This window comes from Gymnoscopelus microlampas (genome assembly GCF_963454915.1).
Source record: "Gymnoscopelus microlampas genome assembly, chromosome: 4".
Taxonomy (NCBI): domain Eukaryota; kingdom Metazoa; phylum Chordata; class Actinopteri; order Myctophiformes; family Myctophidae; genus Gymnoscopelus; species Gymnoscopelus microlampas.
In genome coordinates this window covers 45,852,169-45,878,674 of record NC_139941.1, presented here as the reverse complement: position 1 = coordinate 45,878,674, position 26,506 = coordinate 45,852,169, and the positions used below count along the sequence as shown (strand labels likewise).

General features: G+C 42.0%; 1 protein-coding gene across 1 annotated transcript in view; it reads right to left on the bottom strand.

The window, feature by feature from the left end:
- The window catches only part of whrnb (whirlin b), a gene marked incomplete at both ends in the record, with an annotated part of 71,534 nt that overhangs the window by 36,634 nt on the left and 8,394 nt on the right, over window positions 1-26,506 (bottom strand). The window contains 2 exons of the mRNA XM_084055518.1: window positions 2,522-2,647; window positions 4,644-4,817. Of these exons, the coding sequence (XP_083911644.1) occupies window positions 2,522-2,647; window positions 4,644-4,817 (300 nt within the window). The remainder of the gene's footprint in view (window positions 1-2,521; window positions 2,648-4,643; window positions 4,818-26,506) is intronic.

Genomic DNA, 26,506 nt, shown 5'->3' with positions numbered 1-26,506 from the left:
AAAGGAGAGAAGAAAACAGAGGGTAGAGGAGAGCAGAGGAGTCGAGCAATGGGGTGAAAGTAAAAGAGGGAAGATGAAGGGAAGGGGGAGCGGAGTTAAAGACAAGAAGAAAAAATGAGAAAGATTGGAGTGGAAACACGAGGAGAGAGAGGAGAGGAGAGGAGAGGAGATTAAATATGAGGTGCGGTAACAAAAGGATATAGGAGGATTTGTTCTTTTCATACGCGACAAAGCTTCAACAATACAAATGAACAAATTCAATTAAACGGATCTTAAATCAGCCGCGTGTATTTCAATGTCAGGGCCAGGTAAAAGAAAACACATTAACCCGAGTCTAATTGGATGGATTTAAACCAGATTTATTTCCTTTCTAATGGCTATGGCTGTGAGTGACTTTGGCTTTCCCAAATAATTAATGAACTGTAACTGGATTGCATAAGTACTTAATGAGAAATATGCTCTTCAGTCAGTTCTATTTCTGTCTTGGTGCTGCACAGATGGATTGGGTAGAGTTTGGGAATATTTCAAGACAACTTCAAGCTATCTGTTTACTTCCATAGATAACCAGATTGTAAAAAAAACAAAAACAACAACAACAACAAGAAAATGTTTTCATCAAGGGAACATAAAACATTAATCAGTTTTATTCGAACAAACAAGACATGCTGTACTGTTTGTAATTCTACTATCTTGTATGACTTGCTGTACAAGTGGCACACGCCCCCTTCGAGATAATTGTCAATTAGGGGTTAGATTTGACTATATGCCAGGGCTTGCCGGTTATCCTTGTAACTCAAACCCCATGGGCAAGTACTTGGTGATGCAAAAGGGGGGTTTTGGACATTTTTGTTTGGGGTTTGGGATTGAGAAATTCATCTTGTGTAGTGGTGCTGAAGCAATCATTGGCCACAGCAATCCATTGTTTTTTTGTAGCCCCTGTCACAAAATCTATTGGCCAAGTCCACACAGCTTGTGTGTTATAAAGAGTGCAAAAACCTCCTAGCATGATGAAATTGCCTAATAGGAGGTGCAGGACTTTTCTGTGTAGTGATACAGTTTCAGCTCCAGTTTATATCACAAAAATAATCTACTTGGAGTACAATATTCCTATAAATAGGTTTAAGGAATAGTTCTGTATATTTTAATGTATTGCCTCCTTTGACAACCAGAATATCTAAAAAACGAATGTGTGTATGATTAGATTCAAGAGTAAAACGTAAATGTTCAATAGAGTTCAAATGTTGGTGAATTTCTCCAAGGAACTCTGCAGTCCAAATCATGATGAAAAGGTCATCAATATAGCATTAATATAATATTTGAGATTTTAATATCTGGATTTAAAATGACTCTCAAAGAAATCCATGTAAAGACTGTCTCCAAGTAGTGTGACTGAGCAATCCTCCCTGGCCCTCACAACACAGACACAGAGTACTGTGATGAAGGGTGTTTCTGTGACACCCTTCATCTCTGTCACAGAAACTCTCCCAAATGCCTGCTCAATCTTTCAAGGGACGACACTTTGATTTAAAGTGACTTTCACGATTTTCTTTTTATAACTCATTGCTCTTGTATTCTTCCAGAGTGGCACAGCTTGTTTAATCTATGACCAGAATATTAAAAATGACAAAATAAAATAAGTGGAGCCAGGAAATTACAGGAAATGTGTATCCCCAAGTAGGACAGAGCAGGCCTACTGTATGTGATATTATCATAAAAGCAGGTCTCCGTCACATTGTTTATGGGTAGAATACATGGCTTCTCTACTTCTTCCCTCAGGCAAGCAGAACATAACACAGAACAAGAATGACCTGCTTAATGAAGCACAATGTTGACCTGAAATCACCTAGTTTTTTAGCGTAGCTAAAAAGCAGTGTTTTGTATGTTTGTCATGCTAGTGAAGACATCTGTGTTATTTACACTAAATGGCCAATAGTAGATTTAGCTAAATATAACACAACAACATACAGTATGTATATCTGATTAGAAGGGTTAGTGAGATGTTTTTCAGACGTCAGAGGACAGATTTCTGAGAAGAATCTTATCTCCATAATGGGTATTACATTTCCCTTGCATAATTTCAAGATAATGTCAAATGTTTTCATAACATATCCCAAAATAAAGCCACAGAAACTATTAGATCCTTGCAAATTACCTTGGGAAGATTTGTATTAAAACAGGTAAACAAAATCAACTTTCATCTCATGCTGAGAAAGGAGGCAGACAAGGAGCCCGGAATGGAGAAATTACAGGAGACAGTAATGGTGCGAGAGAGAAGAATAGACACAGGGCAGAGCAAGAGATAGAGAGAATGAGTGAGAAGGATGGAGGGAGGAATGAGGTCAGTGACAGTGAATGTGGGAAAGAAAGAGGAGAAATAGCTAGAGAGACAGAGAGTAGGATTGAGAAATGGTAAGGAAGAGAAGGAGGGATAAAGGAGTAAAGAAATAAAGAGACAGTGCCAGGAGGTAGGAGGAATAGTGCAGGAGAAGGGAGCGTGGGTAAAGAGGCAGGTATAGGCTACCTTGAGTGCTCCAACATCTGCAGCTGATCCAGGGTCCACCCCAGTGATGTAGATCCCAAGACCATACTCTGCTCCTCCTCTGATCATCAGACCCAATGAACGACCATCATCCATGTTCAGGTTCACCTGGGATGTCAACACAGAAATGTACAATCATCAGTGGTTATGTAACCACCTGGATTCAAACACAGAATTGTATTTTGACGTGCACGCACGCACGCACGCACGCACGCATTCCTCTGTAATTTAATTCATGAATCCGAGGACCATTATCCATTCTCTTTTGGACTGCTTCAGGACATCTGACAGTAGCCTATGCCTCCTACAGACTACAGTACTTAACAGGTCACACAATGGACCATTGATATACACGAGTCGGCAGCTTTTGTAGCTTGGTAAAAAGGTGCGAATGGGGCAGACAATGTATCTATTGTTCTCGGAGGAGCATATTATTTTTCTCGCCTCCGTCTTTCAGCAGCTAGCCTGGGCAAGAGCTCCATTGACTGGGCCCAGGCCCGAGTGGCCCAACGGACGCTACGCTTATGGTTTCAAGGTCTATAGGAGTGCTTATAGACTGTAGTAAAACGGACCTGAGTTGCAACTGAACTTGGACCGCTTTTTTTCCATCTACACCAAATCTCTTCGCCAGAAATGGTCGGCTATTTTTGGTTTATGTTTCCCACAGAATAGATGCTGGCTGGGGTTCAAGTGGTTAATGAAGGATATCCATCACACTCACACAGGTTGGTTTCATAAAGCAGAGAGCTGGCATACCCGGAGATCGACTGGCACCTCCAGTGATGGAGATTCATGCCTTGGGTCTTCATAGTGGGAGCCAACAAATCATTCCCTGGCCCACACCTAAACCTAAATCTCAGGCCCATAGCCAGGGAGCCATATCACTCTTCCCACTTCAATTAGATCGGCTTCAACCAAACAAATGCAAATAGAAGCAGTTAGCAATTTGCGCTAGAATAAACTCTTACACCCCTGTTATTTCAGCAGTTTATATAACAAGGCGTAAATCTGCTCTCCAAGAAGTTTTTGGATGCATTGCCCATCAACAGAGTTGATTGGTGCTTATGCAGCAGTTTCCCTTCAGTGGTCAGAGGAGGTGAACAGGCTATGTAGACAGCCACTGTAGGGCAGGACATTTGGACTCACTGTGAGAGAGAAACATTGATTTGCAGTCGCCACTAATTCATGCTGCTTTACAAATTGTTGTCAAATACTGACGGCCACTTGACCCTTGATTCAACAACGCAGAGCAGCGGTTCAGCCTCAGTTGGCTATCGATTCCGTTGAGAACAGTATAGACTCAGGAACATTGTCTCACTTTTGATGTAATTACCAAGAAAAGCCAGGGCAAACTTTGGATCAATCCCTGTTGGACTGATCAATTTTGTCCCCATCCTACTGTATGTCTTGTAAGAGAGGTCATGGACAGGGCAGCCTTTTTTGTAGAGACTTTCATCACCCATGATGACAGAATTCGGGTAAGACCTATGACATCTTTAAAACTTGAGAACTTTAAATTAGCATTTGGTCAACGTTTTCAGACTTGGACCCTTGTACATTAACTCTCAGTATATGACCCAAGTTTAATTATAACATTGATCTGGCTATCAAGATGACCATTCAGAATCAGTATCATATGTTATTGGCCAGTTGAAGGCCAATGTTGTAGAATATTATCATGGCAGGATAAAGCAAATGGCTGTAAAGGAGACGAGAAGGAAAGGGAAGAGAAAAGTTAAATAAAGGTTTTGTAAAACCTTTGTGTGTGTGTGTGTGTGTGTGTGTGTGTGTGTGTGTGTGTGTGTGTGTGTGTGTGTGTGTGTGTGTGTGTGTGTGTGTGTGTGTTATTTTGACACTTGCTTTGGCAATGTAAACATACGTTTTCTCATGCTTATAAAGCTTCAATTGAATTGTGTGTGTGTCTTTATCTCTATCCAGCAGGCACACACCACCACACATACTTAATTTCTCTCAGATACACTCTCTCACACACACACACACACACACACACACACACACACACACACACACACACACACACACACACACACACACACACACACACACACACACACACACACACACACACACGAAACGTCCTTACCGTCCTCTCCTCCATGTTATGAAAGCGTCTGGTGCCGTCGGGCATGTCAGGGGGAGGCGACACGCTGCGACCCAGGGGGTCGACCCAGCTGTACACATGGTTGGTCATGTAGCCTCCAGGAATACGCCCCACAGAGCACACTGACATGGCCAACCTCTTGCATCCCTTCAGAACCTGGAGACAACAATCAGGGAGGGTGAGGAGTGTGAGAGAAATAATTTCTAGTAGAAGTCAATACTTATTTATAAAGTCTTGCATGAAGTGGATCTGCCTCTGATTTATTGATAAAGCTCCACCTGGATTGAAGCTATACGTGAGTTGCCTTCAGGTTCCTCGCCTTCTATTGATCATGCATGATTTGCCCCTACCTCTAAAGTTTGCATCATGTTTGGATTGAGTATTCTCAAAACAGAAGGTACACTGGCATGGGGGAACACACACAACTCTCAGTCACCTGGTGTAAAACAGTCAAAGGGGTAGTATTCAGATTAGTGACACTGAGGAGAAGCAATAATTATGCTAGTCTGCCTGAGATGAATCACAGGACTCAGTCATTATGTGGCTTTGTGTGTGCTTTCACATTGTCATGTGGCCCATAATATGCCATATATTATGTCCAAGAAGTAGTAAACAGACGCTTAAGCCGAGTTATACTTAGTTGCACACAGGTGTTGCGCACCAGAAGTAACAGATCCAGATGCTGCAGCACATTATTAGCTTGAAGATGTGCTATTTTAAGTGTGTGACACTGGCACACAACAAAGAATAAATCAGGCAGGAAATCAGGGGACGCACTTGTTATTATGACTCAAGTTTGCATCGTGCATCAACATTTTATATTTTTCTTTGGCATTTCTATTTCATTTTGATAGACAGTGAACAAAGGAGTGCACTGGTAGGCCGACTAGACAACTAATGGTGTAATTTATACATCCCATAAGTGTGGAGGGATGATTGTTCTGCGATTGTCAAGTTCGCTGTTAGGCCAATGACAGTCAATCAAAGACATGTGACATGCATGTGTTGGGGCTGGCCTCATTGTTGCAGTCCAGACAAAAATAGCATCGTTAGTTGTTGCTGCTTGTGTTGCAAACCAGCATGTCTGCTCGTTTGTTGTCATGTGTGGGTTGATTTCTGTATGTGTGGCTTGACTGTGTAGGCTATATGGCTGCATGGGCATCTAACATCAATTCACTGAATGTCAGACGGTGTATTAATTTCCCTTCTATCCTTGGTTGCCTGCCCCACTAGTTTAAGTCTGCCTTTCTTTTTCATCCTTTATCTGACTGAGGTTTGAGAAAATAATTGGTAAAATCCATTGCACTGACCATGTTTCTGAAATAGCCTATCAGCAGTTGTGCTGCTTCAGCAGGTCAGAACTGTTCCGCCAAAAATCATGCCTTTTTTGTTAATGTCTTTTCAAAGCTTCCCCGTGAAAATCCTGGTAGTTTCTTGTGCCCTGCCTATCTAGTGTTTTACAAGTAAATCTTGTCTTAAGACATAGCAAGGTTCAGTGCAGAGCACGAAACTCTGTGCTATGCCAATCTGAGCCTCACGACTCAAAGACTTCCATTGGTCAATGGGGAAGTATGCAGGACAGTTAAGTGATACAAAATAAGAACTCCTCCATCCCCGTCATGACACGTGTATCTGGTCAATTAAAGTGTGATTGGTTTGCAATGTTTTTTTTTTTTTTTTGCCACAGTGCATTTGGTGTTTCTGTTCAGATTCTGAAAGACTATTCTCCTTTAGTTATGTTTTTAGGGGGAGAAAAATACTTAAACCACAAGAGACTTTAATCATTTCAGAACCATGGACAGTGCCATGGATTTAGCATTAAAGTTTAATGCTAAATCCATGCCACTGTCCATGGTTCTGAAAAAGCACACCTACTCAGTGGTGCTGAAATATTCTCCAATGGATGACGTAGATCCACATGCACTGTCCTTGGTGCTGAAACATTGTATTGTAACTGGCAACATGTTTTCTTATGTGTGCTCTTCAGAACAAGCTCGTCTTGCGGCTAGCTTAGCTGAATAACAATTTGTGTTTATGACACCATATCAGCTATTTTACAGTCGGGAATCAGAAGCGAGAGTCTAGCTCTGCCCCTGGGTTGATGTAATCACTGCAATAGACTGCATAGACCCGACAGATCAACACTTGCTCCCACCATGTATCATGGGAATTGTAGGGACACTGGAAAAGGCTGAAACAGGCAGAAAGGGGTATTGTATAGTAAAGAAATATTAATGTTTCTGTTTACTATAATAACTATCACTGAAATGCCATCAGCATGATGCCTTTAATATACAATTATGAATGTTCACACAGAAAAAAATAGATCAGCAATCACTAAGCACACACCTGTGTACCAAGACCAAATGATAGGCATAATGCAATAGTTTTGTTTGCTTCAAGCCACTGAAAAACACAATACAATAAGACTGTAGTACCCGTTGGCAGTCAACCCATCAGCTAATCAGGTATGTCAGTAATGGTTTTATATGCTTGGTCAATTTAGCTACAATAAAGACATAGGATAAAGATTATTTTGTATGTATTATCCAGTAAACATGAACAGAGACATATATTTCCTGTAAAGGTTAACATAGCCACAGCCAGTGTTTCTCATGAGCTGTCAAAATGAATTGAGGCCTTGGGTTTACTTCATTAAGACGAGAGCATTGAACCTCTGGACTGGGGTGCACATGTAAACACAAGGACAGGGATGCTGTAAATGGATGGATGTGGAGGATTTGTTTCTGCACAGTCAGATGGAAATACATGAATCAGTGGTTACCATATACATTATTTGGGTAAGAGGGTATAATTTAAATAAACAAAAGACTGGCTAGCCCTGATTCAGCAATTTCTCTACATTTTACAAAATAACCTTTCTGCCTACTGAACTTCAGCTTCACTTTATTGTCACATTACATTCACAGGTTTACAGGTGTAAAAGAGTGGGTGAAATTCTTTTTAGCGCAAGCTACCCACGAGTTGCAGTTAGTTATGCAAACTATGGGCGTGTATCCAACTCCAACAGCAAACCAAGGACAACTGCATATTATGCCTCATGGATATCCATTCTACCTCCTGAGGTAGGAGTTTACTGCAGTAATTGTAACTGTCTTGTCCATCCCCCCACAAGCTGACACAGACTTAACACTAATCACGTCCTTTCAAAGGGCACTGGATGACGACTGGTGATGTCCCCAAAAATGTATATGTCCTCAAGAATGTACCTAAAAGATGTAACAAAAAATATAACATACAATTCTTTCCAGTAAAGATGTCACTGCCCATACTTCTTCATTGCTCTCAATGAGAATAGAGTAGCCTACACCTGAGAAAAAGTCAATACTGTCACCTGTGAGCAAAAGTTATATTGCAATCAATAGACCTTGACAGCAGGGTATTCACAGCTGCAGCTAATACAATTAATAACGGGTATGTTTGCCAAAGTTGCTTTTTGGCCCACCTAAATCAAAAGAGGAGCCAGGTGTTTAGAATTCTAAACACCTGCAAAGCTCCCTGTCATTTTGGAAAGAAAGTACATCCTGTCCTTTCCAAAGAAAAGAAACATGAAACAAGACAATGTTACGAAGACATGGTAGGTAATGTGCGCTGTTTCGAGATGAAGATGCAATTAGCGGGTCTTCAAGGTCATCTCTTGCTATTTCCATGACTCATGCAGCCAACTGTGCCAAGATCAAGACAACAGAGGAGACTGAGAGAGAGGGGGAAAGGAAGAGAGACAAATGTTTCTCCCACATAATTAGAGTATAGTATAGATGCAAAAGGTCTGAATGAGTCATAGAGGGATTATATAGGGAAACTATATACAGTATATAATGACTTTAAATCGCCGCTGGTCTTCCACTCTCAGTGGCCTCTAAAGTTTGTAGAACTGTGTCAGCGACTCAGCGTGAATACTTACTATGTGTTTCTTTGAGAAGTGTCATGATTTCAGACTCAGTTTTTTGTGTGTGTTTACAGCATGGCCAAATGCCAAGCTAGAACAGGGTTTGACTGTACACTATAGTGTCAGTGGTTCTCAACCCTTTCAGGCCGTGAACCCAAAAATTATCATATTTGAACTGGCGACCTCCCACCCTTACCTTCCAAGCACTTGGAATGTAGGATTGTGTTTTTGTTTGACTCGGTGCCACAGATAAATATTGTGAAAATAGAAGATCGCGTTGTGAGCTTGTAAATCGGCTATTTTCATTATTTTTTACTCTTTCTTATAATATTTGCTTGCCTGGCTGCCTGCCTGCCTGTTCCTTCAAACATATAGACCAATCACAGCTCATCCCGCTATGACGTCATGAAACAGAACCACCTCCGGCCATACTGTATAAGCAAGGCATATTATCTAGAAGGAGCATCACCAACCAAGGCCAGACTTGTGAAATATTGTGAAAATAGCAGATCGCGTTGCGAGGCGTTGTGAGCTTGTAAATCGGCTATTTTCATTATTTTTTACTCTTTCTTATAATATTTGATTGTCACTTCACTGTCATCTGGAAATCATGTGGGGACCCCCCTGGTGGTCCAGACCCACAGGTTGAGAACGGCTGTCTGTCTGTCTGTCTGTCTGTCTGTCTGTCTGTCTGTCTGTCTGCCTGCCTGCCTGCCTGCCTGCCTGCCTGTTCCTTCAAACATATAGACCAATCACAGCTCATCCCGCTATGACGTCATGAAACAGAACCACCTCCGGCCATACTGTATAAGCAAGGCATATTATCTAGAAGGAGCATCATCAACCAAGGCCAGACTTGTGGTTCCAACGCATTAATCATAAGCCTTCTTTTATACTTCGGTGTACGATGGTGTCACAATAATATAGCAGACACAGATGATCTACAGTACAAGCTCACAAAGTTGTGAGCTTTGCAGATCTGCTATGTTCACTAGTTTTGAAATCTATTTAAAAACTTTGAACTATAATGACATGCCCAAAATAGAAACTGTTAATATGAGGCCACAAGAGTGCACTATCCAATCATATACCACTCAACTGCATACAGTATACCATTACCCCAGAATTATTGGATACATAATGTAACATACATAATGTAACATACATTCTTCTCTTTATCATAGCCATAAACACAGAATTATCACCAGGATATGCCTGGTGAAGTGAAAGTTGAAACTCACAAAGAGCTGCAGTTGATAATGAATGCATGTAAAAACGTCTCCCCTCCCCGGGAAATATCTTAAGTTGTTCTTGTGAAGCAATTGTGTACTCATAGGTGAAGTATTCACATAGAGCAAGTGCTATTTCCATTTGACATAAAGGAGACATACTGTAGGCTGTCACCACAACAATAGTTGGCATGCCTGATGTACAACACAAGCATCCTGCCTGTGTAGTGTTTCTTTGTCACGGTTTACACCAGCTTATTGTGATTTTCACAAACTGTTCATGCTGTATTTTTACACTTGGACCCTTTCAGCCTCTGACGTGGACTCAGTCCATGCCTCAGCTATTTTTCACGCATAGGTCTACTGTATGTAAACGCTCCAAACGAACTCAGACCCCTCTGAAGATTGTGTGCGTTGTGGTTTGCTTAACCTGTCATTTGTGAACACAGGTTAAGCAGCAACAATGCTACACAACAATGCTACGAATGCTACCAGAACAGTCAAAGTCAGAGAGAGAAGGATGAGGCTGGCAGGGCACTGAGTCAGGCACCCGGAACTAAACGCAAGCAAACTGACACTACGGGAACCAACCCAGGGCAAAGAAAGACAAGAAGCACACCAGCTACGTAGAAGCACTGCAGCGTGACAGCTTAGCAAACAACACTACAAAGCTCAAGACCCTGATGTTAGATAGGAGAATGTGGAGGGCAGCGATTCAGGAGTCCCGAGTTGGTGTTGGCTAGACCGCACTCTCGTATAGCAAGGATCACTTCAGCCTTTGACATTTTTTTGTATTTTTCTGCCAGTGAAGATTGAGAGGATTGCCATTGTATTTTAGCCATCTAGGCTTGCTGTAGACAAAGCGCCTGCACCAACCCCAAAAATGAATCCAGCTAATTGTGGAAAGTCAGGGATGTATGAAGTACCACCTGGCTTGTCTTGTTCATGTCATTGGTGAAAAGTTTCGAAACAAATTTTAAAGAATTTTTCAGAAATGGTGAAAATGGGGACGCCGATAGTGTCTAAGGTGCCACAGTCCTGGGTTCGACTTCGGAGCCCGGTGGACATCTGCTGCATGTCTACTCCCCGACTATCTCCCTGTTTCCCATCAATAAAAGGCAGAAAAGGCCCCAAACATATCCCCCCCCCATATGCCCTGCAGATCTCCTCCAACACCATGTGTTGCTTGCCAAGCCTATCTAATTATGTTCCTTTACTTTCTCTCTCTGTCTTCATTAAAAAACTTGTCAAGGTCCCAGAGGTGGCCCCTCCTTGTCCCTGTTCATTGCACTTGAACCTCTCACACAACATTTCATACTGTAGCACATCAGATGCTCAACTTCCTCTGGAAATTAACTAAGGGAGTTGCTATAAGAAATTCCTGTTATTAAAAAAAAAGTCTCTTTGCAGTAGCTCATTCACATCATTTTTAACTCCTCCTTCTTCTCCATCATCATCCTCTCTTTCATTTTTTTTTTATATAGAGGGAGAGAATTTCAAGTTTTGAATCTTTCTTTCTCTTTTAGTAGGGATGTCCGATATTATCGGCCTCCCGATATTATCGGCCAATATTAGCATAAAAATCGATATCGGGAAAATATCGGTATCGGTTTTTGAAAAAAAAAAAATTTTTTTTTTTTTTTTTGCTTTATAAATAAGTTACAGGAGTTTTTACTGTATATGGTGTGTGTGATATGAAATTTAAGCTTACCCTAATCACAGTAATCCCCGCATATATCGGTATCGGTTGATATCGGTATCGGTAATTAAGAGTTGGACAATATCGGTATATCGGTTATCGGTAAAAAAGCCAATATCGGACAACCCTATCTTTTAGGATAGGATAACATCCCAAGGGTAAATTCCAGGATTGACAGTAGCAAAGAGTAAAAGAGACAGAGTTTTTTTTTAAAGCGCACGATAATGAACAATAAATACAGCACTAACCCATACAACAATAGATACAGCAATAAAATTCTACACTCGCTTGCAGAAAGGTTCCTGTCCTGCTCACTGAACGATGGTCATGCGATGGTTATGTGACGTTTATGAATGGCCACCTCTGAGGTGTTGATAGATGTTCAGCGTATGCCTCAGCACTGAGACAGTCAAGCCTAATTCATACGTACGACGGACTGTCGCACCACAGATAATAGCTGATCTACAAGCTCACAACGGGGCGCATCCTCAGCGCGCTGTGAGCTTGTAGATCTGCTATTTTCGGTGCAAGACGGCGCAATAAATATGATGACGTAAAAAGCAGGCTTCATTCTGCCAGCCCTGCAGCGATAAATCAGAGGGCCACCGATGTACTTCATCACAAGCCCAAAGTGGAAGTGACGTCCAAGGACAACGTATGCTGAGTCAATGGGTCTAGTGCATATACTGTACACACATACACAAACACGCACGGACACAGAGGGCAGTACACACACTTGTACCTATGCACACAACGATTTGAAGTACCACACACACACACACACACACACACACACAATTTGTCGCAACAACTACATTGTCAGGTATTTGTGTGTATAGTATATGTATTCACCTGCACACACAAACACGCATGAATGGTCATCGCATGAATGGTCAGGTGTGTGTGTGTGTGTGTGTGTGTGTGTGTGTGTGTGTGTGTGTGTGTGTGTGTGTGTGTGTGTGTGTGTGTATTTTAACCCATTAAAACCAGGAAAGTATTCAGTGTCATTTTAGATTTTTGCGTTGGCTATTCAAAATTCGCAGACGTACAAGCTCACATCGTGTCACTTCGTGGTGTGCAGCGAGCGTACATCTGCTACTTTTGAACAATATTGAAAGTGTGAGAACTACTGATTTACTGTAGAAGGCATTTGTAGAATCGGCCTCAGGTCTTAAAGGGTTCATGTCCATTGCACACACTCAGGCAAACACAGAGGAGGGAGCGCACACCTGTGTTGACGAGGTGCTGACCACGGCAGGAAATAGTATTGAAAAAGGACGAGTCCGCACAGCTCTTAGCCACGATGCAAACGTTTATTAAAAGAAACCAGCCTTTCGACAATGTCTTCCTCCATTGCACACACTCACAAATATGTTAATTGTCAGGTATGTGTGGTTTGTCAGGTCTGAGGTCACACTGTGCATTAACCCCACTCAGGCTTCAATAGCCTACACTTCATTATCACCCTGACCTGACACACACACCCCTCAGAGACACCTCAAAGACATGATGGATCGGCCCACTGCACTACTGGCTGAATCCAAGGTTGCAGTTTGTGGGGGTGCACAACAGGGGGATAATTTAGCCTGACAAGGTTTTTTTTTTTTTGGACACAGCTGGCTTTGTATCAATATATCCTTCCTCTTTCTGGTCGGTCATGTTCAACTTTGTCATTTATTGTGACAAAATCACAGAAAATAACCAATATAGATCCAACCTTGCCAGGAGGGATTCCACTCTGTGTCTGATTTCCCACTCGGATGAGACGGGTTTGAATCCAGGTTGTTACATTGGGGGCTCGTCTGGAATCAGGTTTCCTGTTTTTAATCAACTTTCGACTGATTCTCTCTCTCTCTCTCTCTCTCTCTCTCTCTCTCTCTCTCTCTCTCTCTCTCTCTCTCTCTCTCTCTCTCTCTCTCTCTCTCTCTCTCTCTCTCTCTCTCTCTCTCTCTCTCTCTCTCTCTCTCTCTCTCTCTCTCTCTCTCTCTCTCTCTCTCTCTCTCTCTCTCTCTAGATGACGGATGGCCGGACAGATGGACATGTGCACCACACACACAAATAGACATATAGATAAATAGAGAAATAATATTATTGTTTATGTATGTGTATAATATATATTATGTATGTGTTTTAAATATGTGTTTTGGAAGTAATGTTCACATTAGTTAAGTTCACCAGTAAGGTCTGTGTGAGTGAGTGATTCCAGACATAAAGTATGCCTATATGAATTCAAATGTTTGCCTGACTCAGCTGACTTGCTGCTCCTGGGCCGATTACTGCAATTCCAGCTCTCTAATTCCAGAGGCCGTTTCCCCCTGTTTTCCACCCGGGGAGAAGCGTTGCGTTGCAGTCCCAGCAGATGGTTCCAGAACACTAAGTAGGCTGCTGGCACGCTCGTGCTGCCACAACTGGCCCCCAAAAGACTGCAGCCCCAGAAACACCATTAAAAGCAAAAGAGAGAGAGAGAGAGAGAGAGAGAGAGAGAGAGAGAGAGAGAGAGAGAGAGAGAGAGAGAGATGGAGGAAAGATTACTCTGGAGTTTGAGACAGAAAAAGAGAGCGCATTAAGAAGATGGTGGGAGGTGAACTATTTATTAACTGAAGTTTAACCCATTAAAACCGGGAAAGCATCTGTGTCACTTTAGATTTTAGCGTTGGCTATTCAAAAATAGCAAGATGGTACATCTGTTTTTTTTTTAGAAAATTGAAAGTTGAATCATTTTGATTTACGAAAGAGTTTGAGAACTACTGATTTAGAAGGCATTTGTAGAATCAGCCTCAGGTCTTAATGCGTTAAGAGGGACGGGGACGGGGACGGGGGGGCGGGTAGAGAGAGTAAAGAAGAGACATGGTAAAGTAATGGTATCCGTCTGATCCAACATACTGTGACTACAAGCGACGATAGATGTTGCACACTGCAGTACCTTTTTGATTGGGCAAGAATAACGTGTGATTGATGCCATCGCCTGTCTATTCTGTGTGAAAAGGTGCAGTGGAGACTAATAGAGAGGTCTTGTGACACAGGGAACCAGTGTATCAGAGGAAGTCATTGTTTGTTAGTAAAGGGATTGTCTTCGTTTTTGGAGGGTAGGATGTGAAGAATATAAAAAGCAGCAGGAAGCACAATATACTTCTGTGGCTGATTTCTAAGATTTGATTTCTGGATCTAAGTTTCTTTTTGTCTGTCCCAATAAAGTACCAAAGGAGGACAGCAGACTGCCCTCTAAAAGCTATTCTATTTTTAGACACGTTTTCTCTTCTGTCGAAAATGCATCGTGTCTTCTCGAGTGAGTAGTGATGAAGTATAATTAGCCTTAAAGTGCTGCAGCTTGATGGAAGGCTAAAAGAGGATTAGGGGAGCTTATGACCAAAACATCATCAGTTTGAATCTCCAGCTGAGAAAAGTGTGAGCAAGGTATGATAATGAGCTTCATTAGTCCCATGGAGCTGCTCAGTAGCCAAGAGAAACGCTGTGGTTGTACAGGTGTGGATATGTGTGACTACTTGAACGGGAAGCAAAATATAAAAGGTGGCATACTCAGCAAAACACTTCCCTGGATACAAGGACGGACTAACAAAACAAAAACCAAGGGGCAAAGACCTCAATTGTTAATGATTATTTTCCTGTCATACCACTTTAGTTTGATTAATTATGGACTACACTGTATTATTAAAAAAACAGCCAACTCAGTAATAAAGGACATTATGGAGTCCCTGTTTGTGTGCTTAAATACAGCCATTAGCAATGCACAGGCAATCCGAGGTGAAGAGAAGGGGTAACCCCCTTCCCTTTATAAAGTCATATGTTCTACAGGACAGGGACCTCAAACCACCAATTGCGAGCGGCCATAGCTGAGTGCGTAGGGAGGCCGCCTGGGAATCAGAGGGTCACTGGATTGCCCCCGGGCCTGCTCAGTCTATCTATCGATGTGTCCCTGAGAAATACACTTAACCCCTTAACTACTCCCCAGGTGCAGTATTGAGGGCAGCCACTGCTTAAAAGAGCAGTGGTTAGGATGAATAAATGCAGAGTTTATTCGTACGTACTGTATGTGCGAAATGTACTGTAGCAAATACCTCAACAACAACTAAAGGGGACAGAATAGTCATTACATTCTGTTTCTCATCCATTTCCACTAAGCAGTTGAAAAACATAGAACTGGCCATCATTAAAATGTACCCTAAACCAGGTTATCATCCTTAGGCTGTACATTGTGTTTATGTGGATATGCAGGCCTTTGATTAAACAAAAAGTCTGACCTAGATAGACAAGGGGAACCATTGCAAGCGATCCGGCCGTGTCTCACTAACAAAGAAAAAGACCATTCACTGCATGCATGATTATATCACCACGGAGAATTAAGCGTTTAGTCAGAAGTATAGCTTGTTTCTATTCCGGGCCTGAGTGTGCCCCAGGCACAGAGCCATCCAGGCTAGAGAGAGGCAAAGATCAGAACCGTAACAGGCAGAGACGAGCGACACTCAAGTGCCTGTTGGATTCCGGTGCGCATTCCCGCAGCACTCCGTGATGCTCAATTTGGAATGGAGTGGGTGGAAGTGCAGCTCTCGGCAGCTCTGCATGTGGCTCAGGACCGATGCAGCGATAGAGACGTAGGGGGGGAGGAAGTTGTTGGTATGATGGGCGAGGTGAAACTATCAGGTTTGTTTTTATGCTTGAGGAGAGTTGGAAAGAGGGAAGGGGGCGAGCACGGACGTCAGTTTGTGTCAATGGGTGGTTTCATCTATGGGGCCTCTCAACGATTGATTATACTTACGTACATGTATTTGCGTTACACACCCAAAATAGAAGATTTCTCACACAGCTCTTTTAGTTCTAAAATAACTTAACTAAAAGAGCTTGGAGATCAACTTGTTGGTGCATGACACCAGCATGCAACCATCAGGCATGATTAGAAGACTCTTCTAAGCAACTCATCACTCCAGCTCGTGACTGACACTGAACCATGCACGCCTCATACACAAACACCACACCACACTGGACTCTGGTCCTGTCTGTTAGTTTAACACCAACTGAATAGGATATGTTTTTTTATCATTCCAGATTGTCCCACAAAAGTAGTGAAAATATTAGATCTACAAGCTCACAATGCATCTCATTGCAGCTATTTTTTATAAAATAATAAAAAAGGAACAGTTTTGGACATACAAGGTTTCCACCATACAGCAACAATATGATACAATTCTGTTACAGGTTCAGTGTTTATATGTGTGTCTGTGCCTCATGTTTCTTTAATCTCCTTCCACGTCAGTACCACAGATAAATACTGTGAAAAAACCCTACAAGATCTACAAGCTCACAACGCCTCGCAAGGCGCAGGCGTTGTGAGCTTGTAGATCAGCTATTTTCAAAATGTTTGCCTCTGTCTTATATTATTTGACAATTTGGCCAATGTTTGACAGTTTTTTATAGTATAGTTTGTTGCTTACTTTTGATGCAGAATGGACTTTTTCATTTCTTTTCTTTCTTTCTTAAAAGTCCTTAAATTGCCACTTCACTGTCATCTGGGGACCCCCTAAAATCGGGACCCGACCGACAGGTTGAGAACCACTGATCTAAGCAGTAGCAGTGATGTTAGGTTTTCAATGTAGTTAGTGGGTGCCAGGAGTGGTCATTTGAATGGGTCCCAGCCCAGGGACATTTTGTGATTTTATGAGTCCTAATAAAATAAAAACGTTTCCCCGTTCAAGGCGAATGCATTGTTTTCAAGGTGAAAAACTAAAAACCATGTCACTCTTTGCCTTTCAAGAATATTCAAGGCAAAAAAGCTTTTAGTTGTAGTGAGTTAAGGATAAGGATAAGGTCAAGGATAATTCCTTTAACAGGTCCGTTTATGAAAGTCCTTACAGTCTGTAAGAGTGTGTGTGAGGGGTATTAGTTATCTGTAGTGACAGTAACCGTCTCTCTAGTAGTGTGTTTGTTTGTTTCACTTATGTAAGCGGTTGGTTACCTGCAGTGACAGGCAATTGTGATTCTCTTAAAAAGAGTGTGCTTCCACTTGCGTAAGTTGTTGGTGTCCTATATTAAGGACTTCCTTATTCATTTTGGTTACTTGGCTGTATATTTATTTAGTGGGTAATTGCTTGTAATTTTGTTAACCATTATTTGTTAATTCCTATTTTTTGCAAACTTGGTTATTCCTCCTTTTTCCACCCGGCTCGCTCCAACATTGGGTCGTAAAAAATGCAATGGGATATGATGTGACAGTTATACAACATGGTAGGCTACTATAGTTCAGAAGTAAAGATTCCCTTTCCAAGACTGGCACAAAACAGTATAGTTACATATAAGCGAGTGACGCGACATTATGCAACAATGAATTTGCTTGTTAAGAATATTCACACCTGTTCATCTGCGCAAAACAAACTGAGCAGTGAGTTATATGTTCACGAATGTACTGCATAGGCTACATTTGGTCTGTCTGCCAATTGTCACAAGTGAACGAGACATCTCTAAACTGATTGGACCACAAACATTGAGTTAAAATTAAAAACAGCCTGTTCTTGGTAAATACTCAGCACAATGCAGTATTTCAATTTCCCTTTCCATCAAATCATATCAATGATCTGTGTCCTGATGAAGCTAATGAACATGTTGACAGATGAATGGCAATAAGGTCTTGCTAAAGCTTAATTTATATATACTGTGTGTGACAATGTCGCTTGGTGAAAAGAACTGAACACGTCACATGCAGAGTATGAATTAGACTTAAAGGCATTGTAGGGAGTTCAGACATAAATAAAGAAAAAAACTGTTGTCAAACACCGCCCCTCCAGCAGTTCTTTTCCCCGACCACCAGGGGGTGACGCAGGAGGGACTTTTTAAATGAGTCATGCCCAAAATAGGTTGCCTTATGCGGATACAATTCGCGGAAATGCCCGACCCTACGGTTCTCTGAATTTATATTTTTAAATAGGCTCTTTCATGATAAATTGACCACATATATGAAGCTAAACAACTAAATTCTATCCAAACGATTTTTTAAAAGTAAATTATGTGCCTCAAAAAAGAAGTTTGAGAGCGTTTTAAAACCGAAAGTAAAAAGTTGATACGGGCACGGACGCGCACGGACACGCACATGCGTGCGTTAATTTACGACCCGGACATAAACAACATGAACATAAACAGAAGGGAAAATACGGATTTCAGACAGAGGACTGTGTTTCAATGAAGGAAAACACCCCAGCATCATTATATAGTGGCTGATAGAGGGGAGAAAATGCAAAATATATATATATACATATTTTTTAAATTTAGGCTTAATGTTCCCTACAATGCCTTTAAGGCTTCAAACCTTGAGGACTTTTGGTCATCTCCAGCACAAATTGGAATGTTTGTTGCTGTCTTTTTAACAATTCTCTCTCTCTCTCACTCTCGCTCTCTCTCTCTCTCTCTCTGCAATGCACTGATATTAAAAATAAATTGTACTATTTGACTGAGCATCTTTCACTTGTAGTTGAGTAATGCTTCCTATGCTAAACTTTGCTTATATAAGTGGAGAATGTGCTGTGTGTGCTCGCGCTTGTGCCCATGCCTATATGTATGCAAATATGGATAACAACCAAATATTTGCTTTCAATTACAGTGTGCACAAGTTGAGTATGGTATGTTTATATATACTGTATGTGATGTGTTTGTAATGATTTAGTGTGTGCATTCATACAGTATGTGTGTGTGTGTGTGTGTGTGTGTGTGTGCTTGCGTGTGTCAGTAAAGGAGGTACATTGAGCTAAATTGTCTGTCACCTCAAATCTCCTAGGCCAGCTGCTTCTCCCTGCTCCTTCATCTATCACTGTTATCACACACCTGATACCATGGAGTGCAAGACCCCTCAGTAGCCTGGTACACGCACGCACGCACGCACGCGCGCGCACGCACGCACGCACGCACGCACGCACGCACACACACACACACACACACACACACACACACACACACACACACACACACACACACACACACACACACACACACACACACACACACACACACACACACACACACACACACACACACACACACACACACACACACACACACACACACACACACACGATTGTGTCTGCTGCTTCAGGTATTTTCTCTTCTACAGTACAGTGCAAACGGCCTGTTAGGGCTTCTCTTCCACAACTGGAAGGCTGATTCCCACAGGTCCTCCCACACACTGATGCCTGTTATGTAGCATCTGTGTTGTTAAGAATGGAGAGCCGCATTCAAGGACACTTGACAACGGCAACAGCGAGCAGCAGTCTCGTTTTGATGGGAAAGGCTGCCTAGGGAGTTGCTTGACTGGGGCAAGCCCGGGAGAATGGCAACCCTTGTATAGCTCTGATAACCACCGGTCAAATCACACACGACCTTGTCACACAGCTGACTGCTGAGGATAACTTCCACTTATCAAACACCAATGCCTACAATACATAGTATAGCAGTGGCTCTCAACCTGTGGGTGGGCCGTCAGGATCTTGCAAGTTGGCCCCCAAATAATTGGCAAAACAAACTAAGTAAAAGCAAATAATATAACATTATTTTTTTTAAACGATATGAAATGACGTTTCTTTAAAATCTTGAAAAGTGAGTTTTTAATGTGATACTGCTAAATAGGAACTTCTACGTTAGTTCCATTGGTCCAGACCGGATCAATTTATTGCTCTGAAAATGCACACAGCCCACCCATCTGACCACATTGTAACATCAACCACCAGTTAGCACGCATTCTGCGGCACAAAGGCTCAGATCTGCCTGCAACACTGTGGGCTCAAATCCAGCTTGTGAATCTTTCTCTGTTTCCCATCTTTCCTGCATGACATGTCACCCTGACATGCCATGCCTGAAACTTTACCTAAAGAAATATCTCCACTGTGGAAAAAGGTGCAGATTTAAAGTAAGACAAAGAGATATCTATAGATATGAAACCAAGTTCGCTTTTTGGGGACCAGTTGTGTGTTGGATACTGGTCGTCATTAAAAACAACAACAACGTCATTTTACTTTTATTCTCACTCAAGCACAACAGGAACAGGAGGCAAAATCGTTTAACAGATATGACATAAACATGAGATGTTTATGCAAAGCACAGCTTTGCCTTTGGCGCACTCGAAGGCTAATGCACGCCTGGGTGACCCGAATGTCCCACTCCATCTGGACCACTTAAAAAAAGGACCATACCACAAGTCATCCCAAGGACACAATATCCGAGAGCAACACTCCAACTCTTCACTGCCACAGGGAGACATGTAATGAGGACGGAACAGGCTAACAGCACAGCTCAGCGCCATGCAGACCGACCGCATGTGCCATACAACCTGATTACACAGCAACAGGATTAGTGCTGCACAACAACGGTAGTGGATCATGCTTATTCTGCAGCGCTGTGCTTCTGTCAGAGGGGAAATGTGCTGACGAAGGCCTTCCTGAGAACGATATATCCCATGGTTGGTGGGGTATAGGTGCAGCGGTGCGCTCAAAAGACTGTTTACCGGGGGTGCACCCATGGGCTCAGTCAGTCGGTACACACGATCTGCTTGCAACATCATTGGTTTGAACCTCTCTCATTAACAGTGTCATTTTGTGCTCTCACCTTTGTGCTGCAGTAGTGTGCTAACTAAACGGGTTAACCCATGGGTTAACCCATTCAATCCGGGAACGCAGCTGTCATTTTCAGATTTCTTAAAATTCACCTTTTTTTTTGAGGTGCAGGATTTGCTGGAAATACTGTAAGTAGAGACGTGAATCTGTACTGGCCACACAATTCGATTCAATTACGATTCATCTGTTAACTAGATTCTGTGATGCATCTGGATGCATTTCGATTTTCTATATATTTTTTATATTACAGCTAATGGCTACTTTTTCATCGTTTAATACAGGCAGTCACATACATAATATGAACTATTTTATTAAAGTGCTTTCATGTGATATGTAATCACAAACATTAATGTCTTAACATTAAATTCTAATTAAAATTTGTAAACCAAAATAAATAAATGGTAGCCTATATGCCTAGCATTGAGCCACTGTTTACAAAACAATATCTTGTATCACTCCCAGCAGCACCTGTTACATGCAGAAAATCATTTACTGTACAAAATGGTGCATTAAATAGGGCTGGAAAAGCACACAACCAGGTTAGTGTTTGTTTGATTGAATACTTTATTTAGAAGTTTGCAGAGAAAAAGCACGTGGAAGTACAGTTCACAATACACGGTCAACTAAATAGAATTGAAAAGCCCAGAAAAGCCGCATTGGCTTGTTTCAAATGGTCCTCACATACTCAATTCATGGAGATAGTGTCAAACATGACAGAGCACAGAGCATGACAGGATAAGATTCTCAAGCAAAAATGAAGCATATCGTTACTTCATGCAGGACACAGAAGTCTTGCACGCCTCAGCTGTAATCGGCTGTCAGTCAGCTGATGTGAATATCAGCCTAGCCTCCTATTCCCCATTGACAGCTCTGCTGGTCATTACGTCACACATTCATACTCCAAGGTGGTCCCTTTAAATACGGCTTTGCATTCACTAGGTCTCTGCTTGTCTTGTCTTAGCTGCCGCCTCCACACCAGGCTCCATGCTTTTGATCAGAGTCTGGCATAGGCTCAAATACTTGTGATATTATATCTGCTAATTCACACTAATATGTCAATGTATTGCTGATTATTTGATATTGTATCCCTATGAGGGTTTTGCTTAACAGGGCTTACAGGGCTCTTAATGGGCTAATGCAGTAGTTCTCAAACCTTTTTTAGCGCATTGTGAGCATAGATCGGCTATTTTCTAATAGCCGATGTATAGAATAGGGTTAAAGTGGTTAAATTGATTTTAATGCTATATTAACCAATTTTGCGGGGAACCCCCTGGAACCACCTCAAGGACCCCTGGGGGTCCCCGGACCCCACTTTGAGAACCACTGGGCTAACGGACCCAGCTAGTTTTACATTCGAACAGATAAAATAACACTGACTGTTAACTGTTAATGTTTTTATGGATAAGAGATGACTGCTCATCCATTAACCACATGAACCCTAGCTTCTGGGGGCGAAACATTCGGCTAAAATAGCAGATCTGAGCTTGTAGATCGACAAGGCAAAGAGAGTTGGTGTAGAGGGAAAAAGGAGGGAACCCATCAAGGGTTTAAGCGGTTAACACTTGAGGGCCCAGTATGTTACTGCAGTGTGGTTTCTGAAGTTGAAAAACTATCCTCAATTACAGGCCGTCTTTAAATTGTGAGTTATTGCATTCAATAACTCTTGGGAAGACATCTGGAATATCTCTGGCCATATGTGATCCAAGCCCCCAGGACCACACTGCCGTGTCCTGGTTGTCAAATCTGGTATTGCAAGACTTCCTCATTTAAAACGCTACTGCACATGCTTCTCTCGTCTGAAACCACAGTGCGCACACTTGGTGCTAAAGTCTTCCGCATTTGGCCACCAAAATTTGGTGCCCAACTGCGGAAGTAGAGAGTACTTCTGTGGCTTCATGCGCTGTCTGAGCAACTTCATCGAAATGAATAGGTGGGGACGGGGCCGTCAGTACTCTATGATGTGTTCAAGTAGCAGGTGTTGAGGTTGAGGAATCCACCAGTTATATGCTTGGTAAACTCATTATTAAACTTGCTGCTTCAAGGGACACACGCACACACACACAGAAAGATAAGCAGACACAGACACGCACGCTCAGGGACTACAGTCTGAGTCACACATGCAGACAGACAAGCACACACACGTACAAAGATATGGAGACAGATAGACACATACACAAAAAGTATAGTTTCCTGGCAGCTTCATTACACACACACACACACACACACACACACACACACACACACACACACACACACACACACACACACACACACACACACACACACACACACACACACACACACACACACACACACACACACACACACACACACACACACACACACTTTACTCGAGGCAGATCAATACTCGCTCCTCAGAGCAAACATGTGGAGAGTGCTTCCCCAATATCCACGCCTATTTAGTTTTGATGTGGTGCTGAGGATTCACGTTGATACGCATCTCCTCCGCTGAGAGTCTCTGGGTTTATATTCTGTCAGAGGTTCTGGATGAGAGGCACACAACTGTCCCCAGGGGAAAGAGGGTGGAGGCAGTGAGAAAGCAAGGGCACAGAGAGAAACAAATAAAAAGACAGACAGCAGAGTGGGTTGCCTGTGAGAGAGGGAGAGAGAGGATTGACACCGGGGACTAGAAGATAGTTAGAAAGAGAGCAAGAAAGTGTGCTGACAGAGGGAGAGGTGATAGGCATATAAGGAGAGATAAGGAAAATGCAGAGAGAGAAAGTAAAATGCAAAGAAACCGATTGAGTGAGTGAGTGAGTGAGTGAGTGAGTGAGTGAGTGAGTGAGTGAGTGAGTGAGTGAGTGAGAGAGAGAGAGAGGGAGAGAGGGAGAAAGGCAGGGAAAGGGAACAATTGAGCAAGTGGGAGAGAGAGAGAGAGCGAGACTGCGATCAGATGGCAAAGAAAAAGGGGTTTCGAAGTTGAAAGGGTTGTGACGAGGTATAGAGGATAGATAGGACGAGAGACTGGCAGCTCAGTGAAGGCTTTTGACAAGGTCGATCATAGAATAAGAGTGACAGCTTCCATCAAGTATAACTTCTATCCAGGCCAGTCACAACAATAACAACTCTGGGTTAGCCGGAGGTGATATGAGGCAGTCAAATCTCACATCTTTGATGGTGCATTATTTATTTTCTACTGGTACTGCAGACAATTAAAGCAGAATAAAATTAGTAAACTACATTGTGAGATAAAAACAAAACCAATTGTGTGTACAGTTACTTACAAGACCCTGTTATAGCAATTCCTAATCTGTGGTGGCTGAAAATTGAATAGTGTTTTCAAACTATTCCTCTTTAGGGATGGAACAATATAAAAGTTCAAAGAGCCACATCTACAATGACACCTTGAAGGAACATTGGTGTCTTAAGAGCGGATTTTGATTGTGCGATCAGGGCAATGCATACTGATGAAGTTAGCCATGATCTCTGGAATGTTACGTAAAGTGTTTATCGATCTCACAATAAACACTTTTGTCCCCCGCTCCCCGTCCTAATCCTCTTCTCTTGGCCAGATCATAAAAAGAGGCCCTAAAGTTAGTCAAGGTTATTAGAGTTTTACTAAAACCAAAATAAAAACTAAAAGCAGGTGTGACTGTGAACTGGGAAAATGTTGTTTTAGATAACCCATTAACAACACATTCCATGCCAGAGTTTATTCATAATGTACTCACCCACTGCCAGCGATTTATTGTTGTTTTTTTGTTTTTTTCACCTCGCCACAGACCTCGCTAAATACCTCATGATCGCGCGTTCAACTGTTTGTAGACACACAGCAGGGTAGTTGTGTGAGTGGCCCAGAGAAGACATTTTCAATCGGCGACATTCCATTTTGCAGTAGTCGCAGTTTCTAAAAAACGTTTTAAACAGCGTTCAGCGCGGAGAAAAACAACACTGAGATAATGGCGATTTAGCGGAAGCTTTAGAGCGGCGGCGGATGGGAGCGAAAATCTTCGATTGACGTCATTTCCGTATCCGGGTGTGCTACAATGAAATGTGTCATTGCGAGAGAGTGCTACAATGAAATGTGTCACTGCGAGAGAGAAAAAAAAAAACACTTTGCGTAGATCTACGCGATTGGCACGCTGCGCTGTTATTTAGGTTCGCGTAGATCTACGCGATTGGCACGCGATGTGTTGTTAAGACCTGAGATACGATTCTACAAATGTCTTCTAAAAAACAGTTTTTTGAAAACATTTATGTTGCTATAATATCAGTGGTTCTCAAACTTTTTCATGTCAAAGACCACCCAAAATTATATGTATTTGGCCGCGGACCCCATCTCAAAATATTTTGTTACAGGGACCCCCAGAAGCAAAGATTTGAGTAAAACATTTTCGCTTTAGAAAATATACATATTCAAAGAATTTGCACAACTTTTCAAGATTTTTCGCGCTACAAGCTTGTGTATCTGCTATTTTTTAGTATAAAATAATGTTTAAAGTGGTTAAAATCTAAAATGACACAGACGCCTTTCCCGGTCTTAATGGGTTGAAGTCACAAATGTGTAAGACGTCTTTCTGGTGACACCTCAGGTCCTACAGGGTCCTAGTTCCGAGACTAAAACCAACTAGTCCTGCAGGATAGTAGTATATTTAAATCCAATGCAAAATTAAGCCAGCACATGAACTGATTGAGCCTATGGCACCTTTTTCAATAGAACTCTCCTTTTGTTGTTCACAGTGGTGTTCTTTTGTTGTTCACAGTGGTGTTCTTTTGTTGTTCACAGTGGTGTTGGAATGAGCCCAGTACCACAATCAAATTGATTGTGGTATGGCTTCCCTGTTTCACAGCCATCCATATATTTGTTAATGAAATTCCCCACTGATAATCCCCCTTGTTTTCAAAGCTCTCCGTTTACAGTTTTTTTAAATAGAGACTTTATGTAGATTAAAACCGGGGAAAGCATGTGTCATTTTAGATTTTAGTTAGAGCACATTGATTCTCAAACTTGGGAATATATACTGATACAGCAACATAAGTTTTTAAGAAAACTAGTCCACTTTTGCTTGCTGGATTATATATATATATATATAGCAGTGATGTTCAGACTCAGAGGTCTATTTGTTCTGCTCCTGAGCCATGGGATTTCAGCACCGCAGCAGGATCCTAGCTGATGCACTTCCTCATGAATGAATAGAGAGAGATTAGCTATTCACCAGACTGGGAGGTCTAATTCTTCACTAAAGCCAAAAACTCATTTTCTTTGCGCTAAAGTGTGTGCGTGCGTGCGTGCATGTACGTGCGCATGTGTGTCTGACTCTGATTAGGAGAGTGTACAACCAATGGGAGGGCAAGTAAATGGCTTAATGGCTTATTGTTAAGAAGCAGCTAACAAGGAGCAAAGTTGGAGCAAAGTAGGAGTGACCAGGTAGTTTATTGAT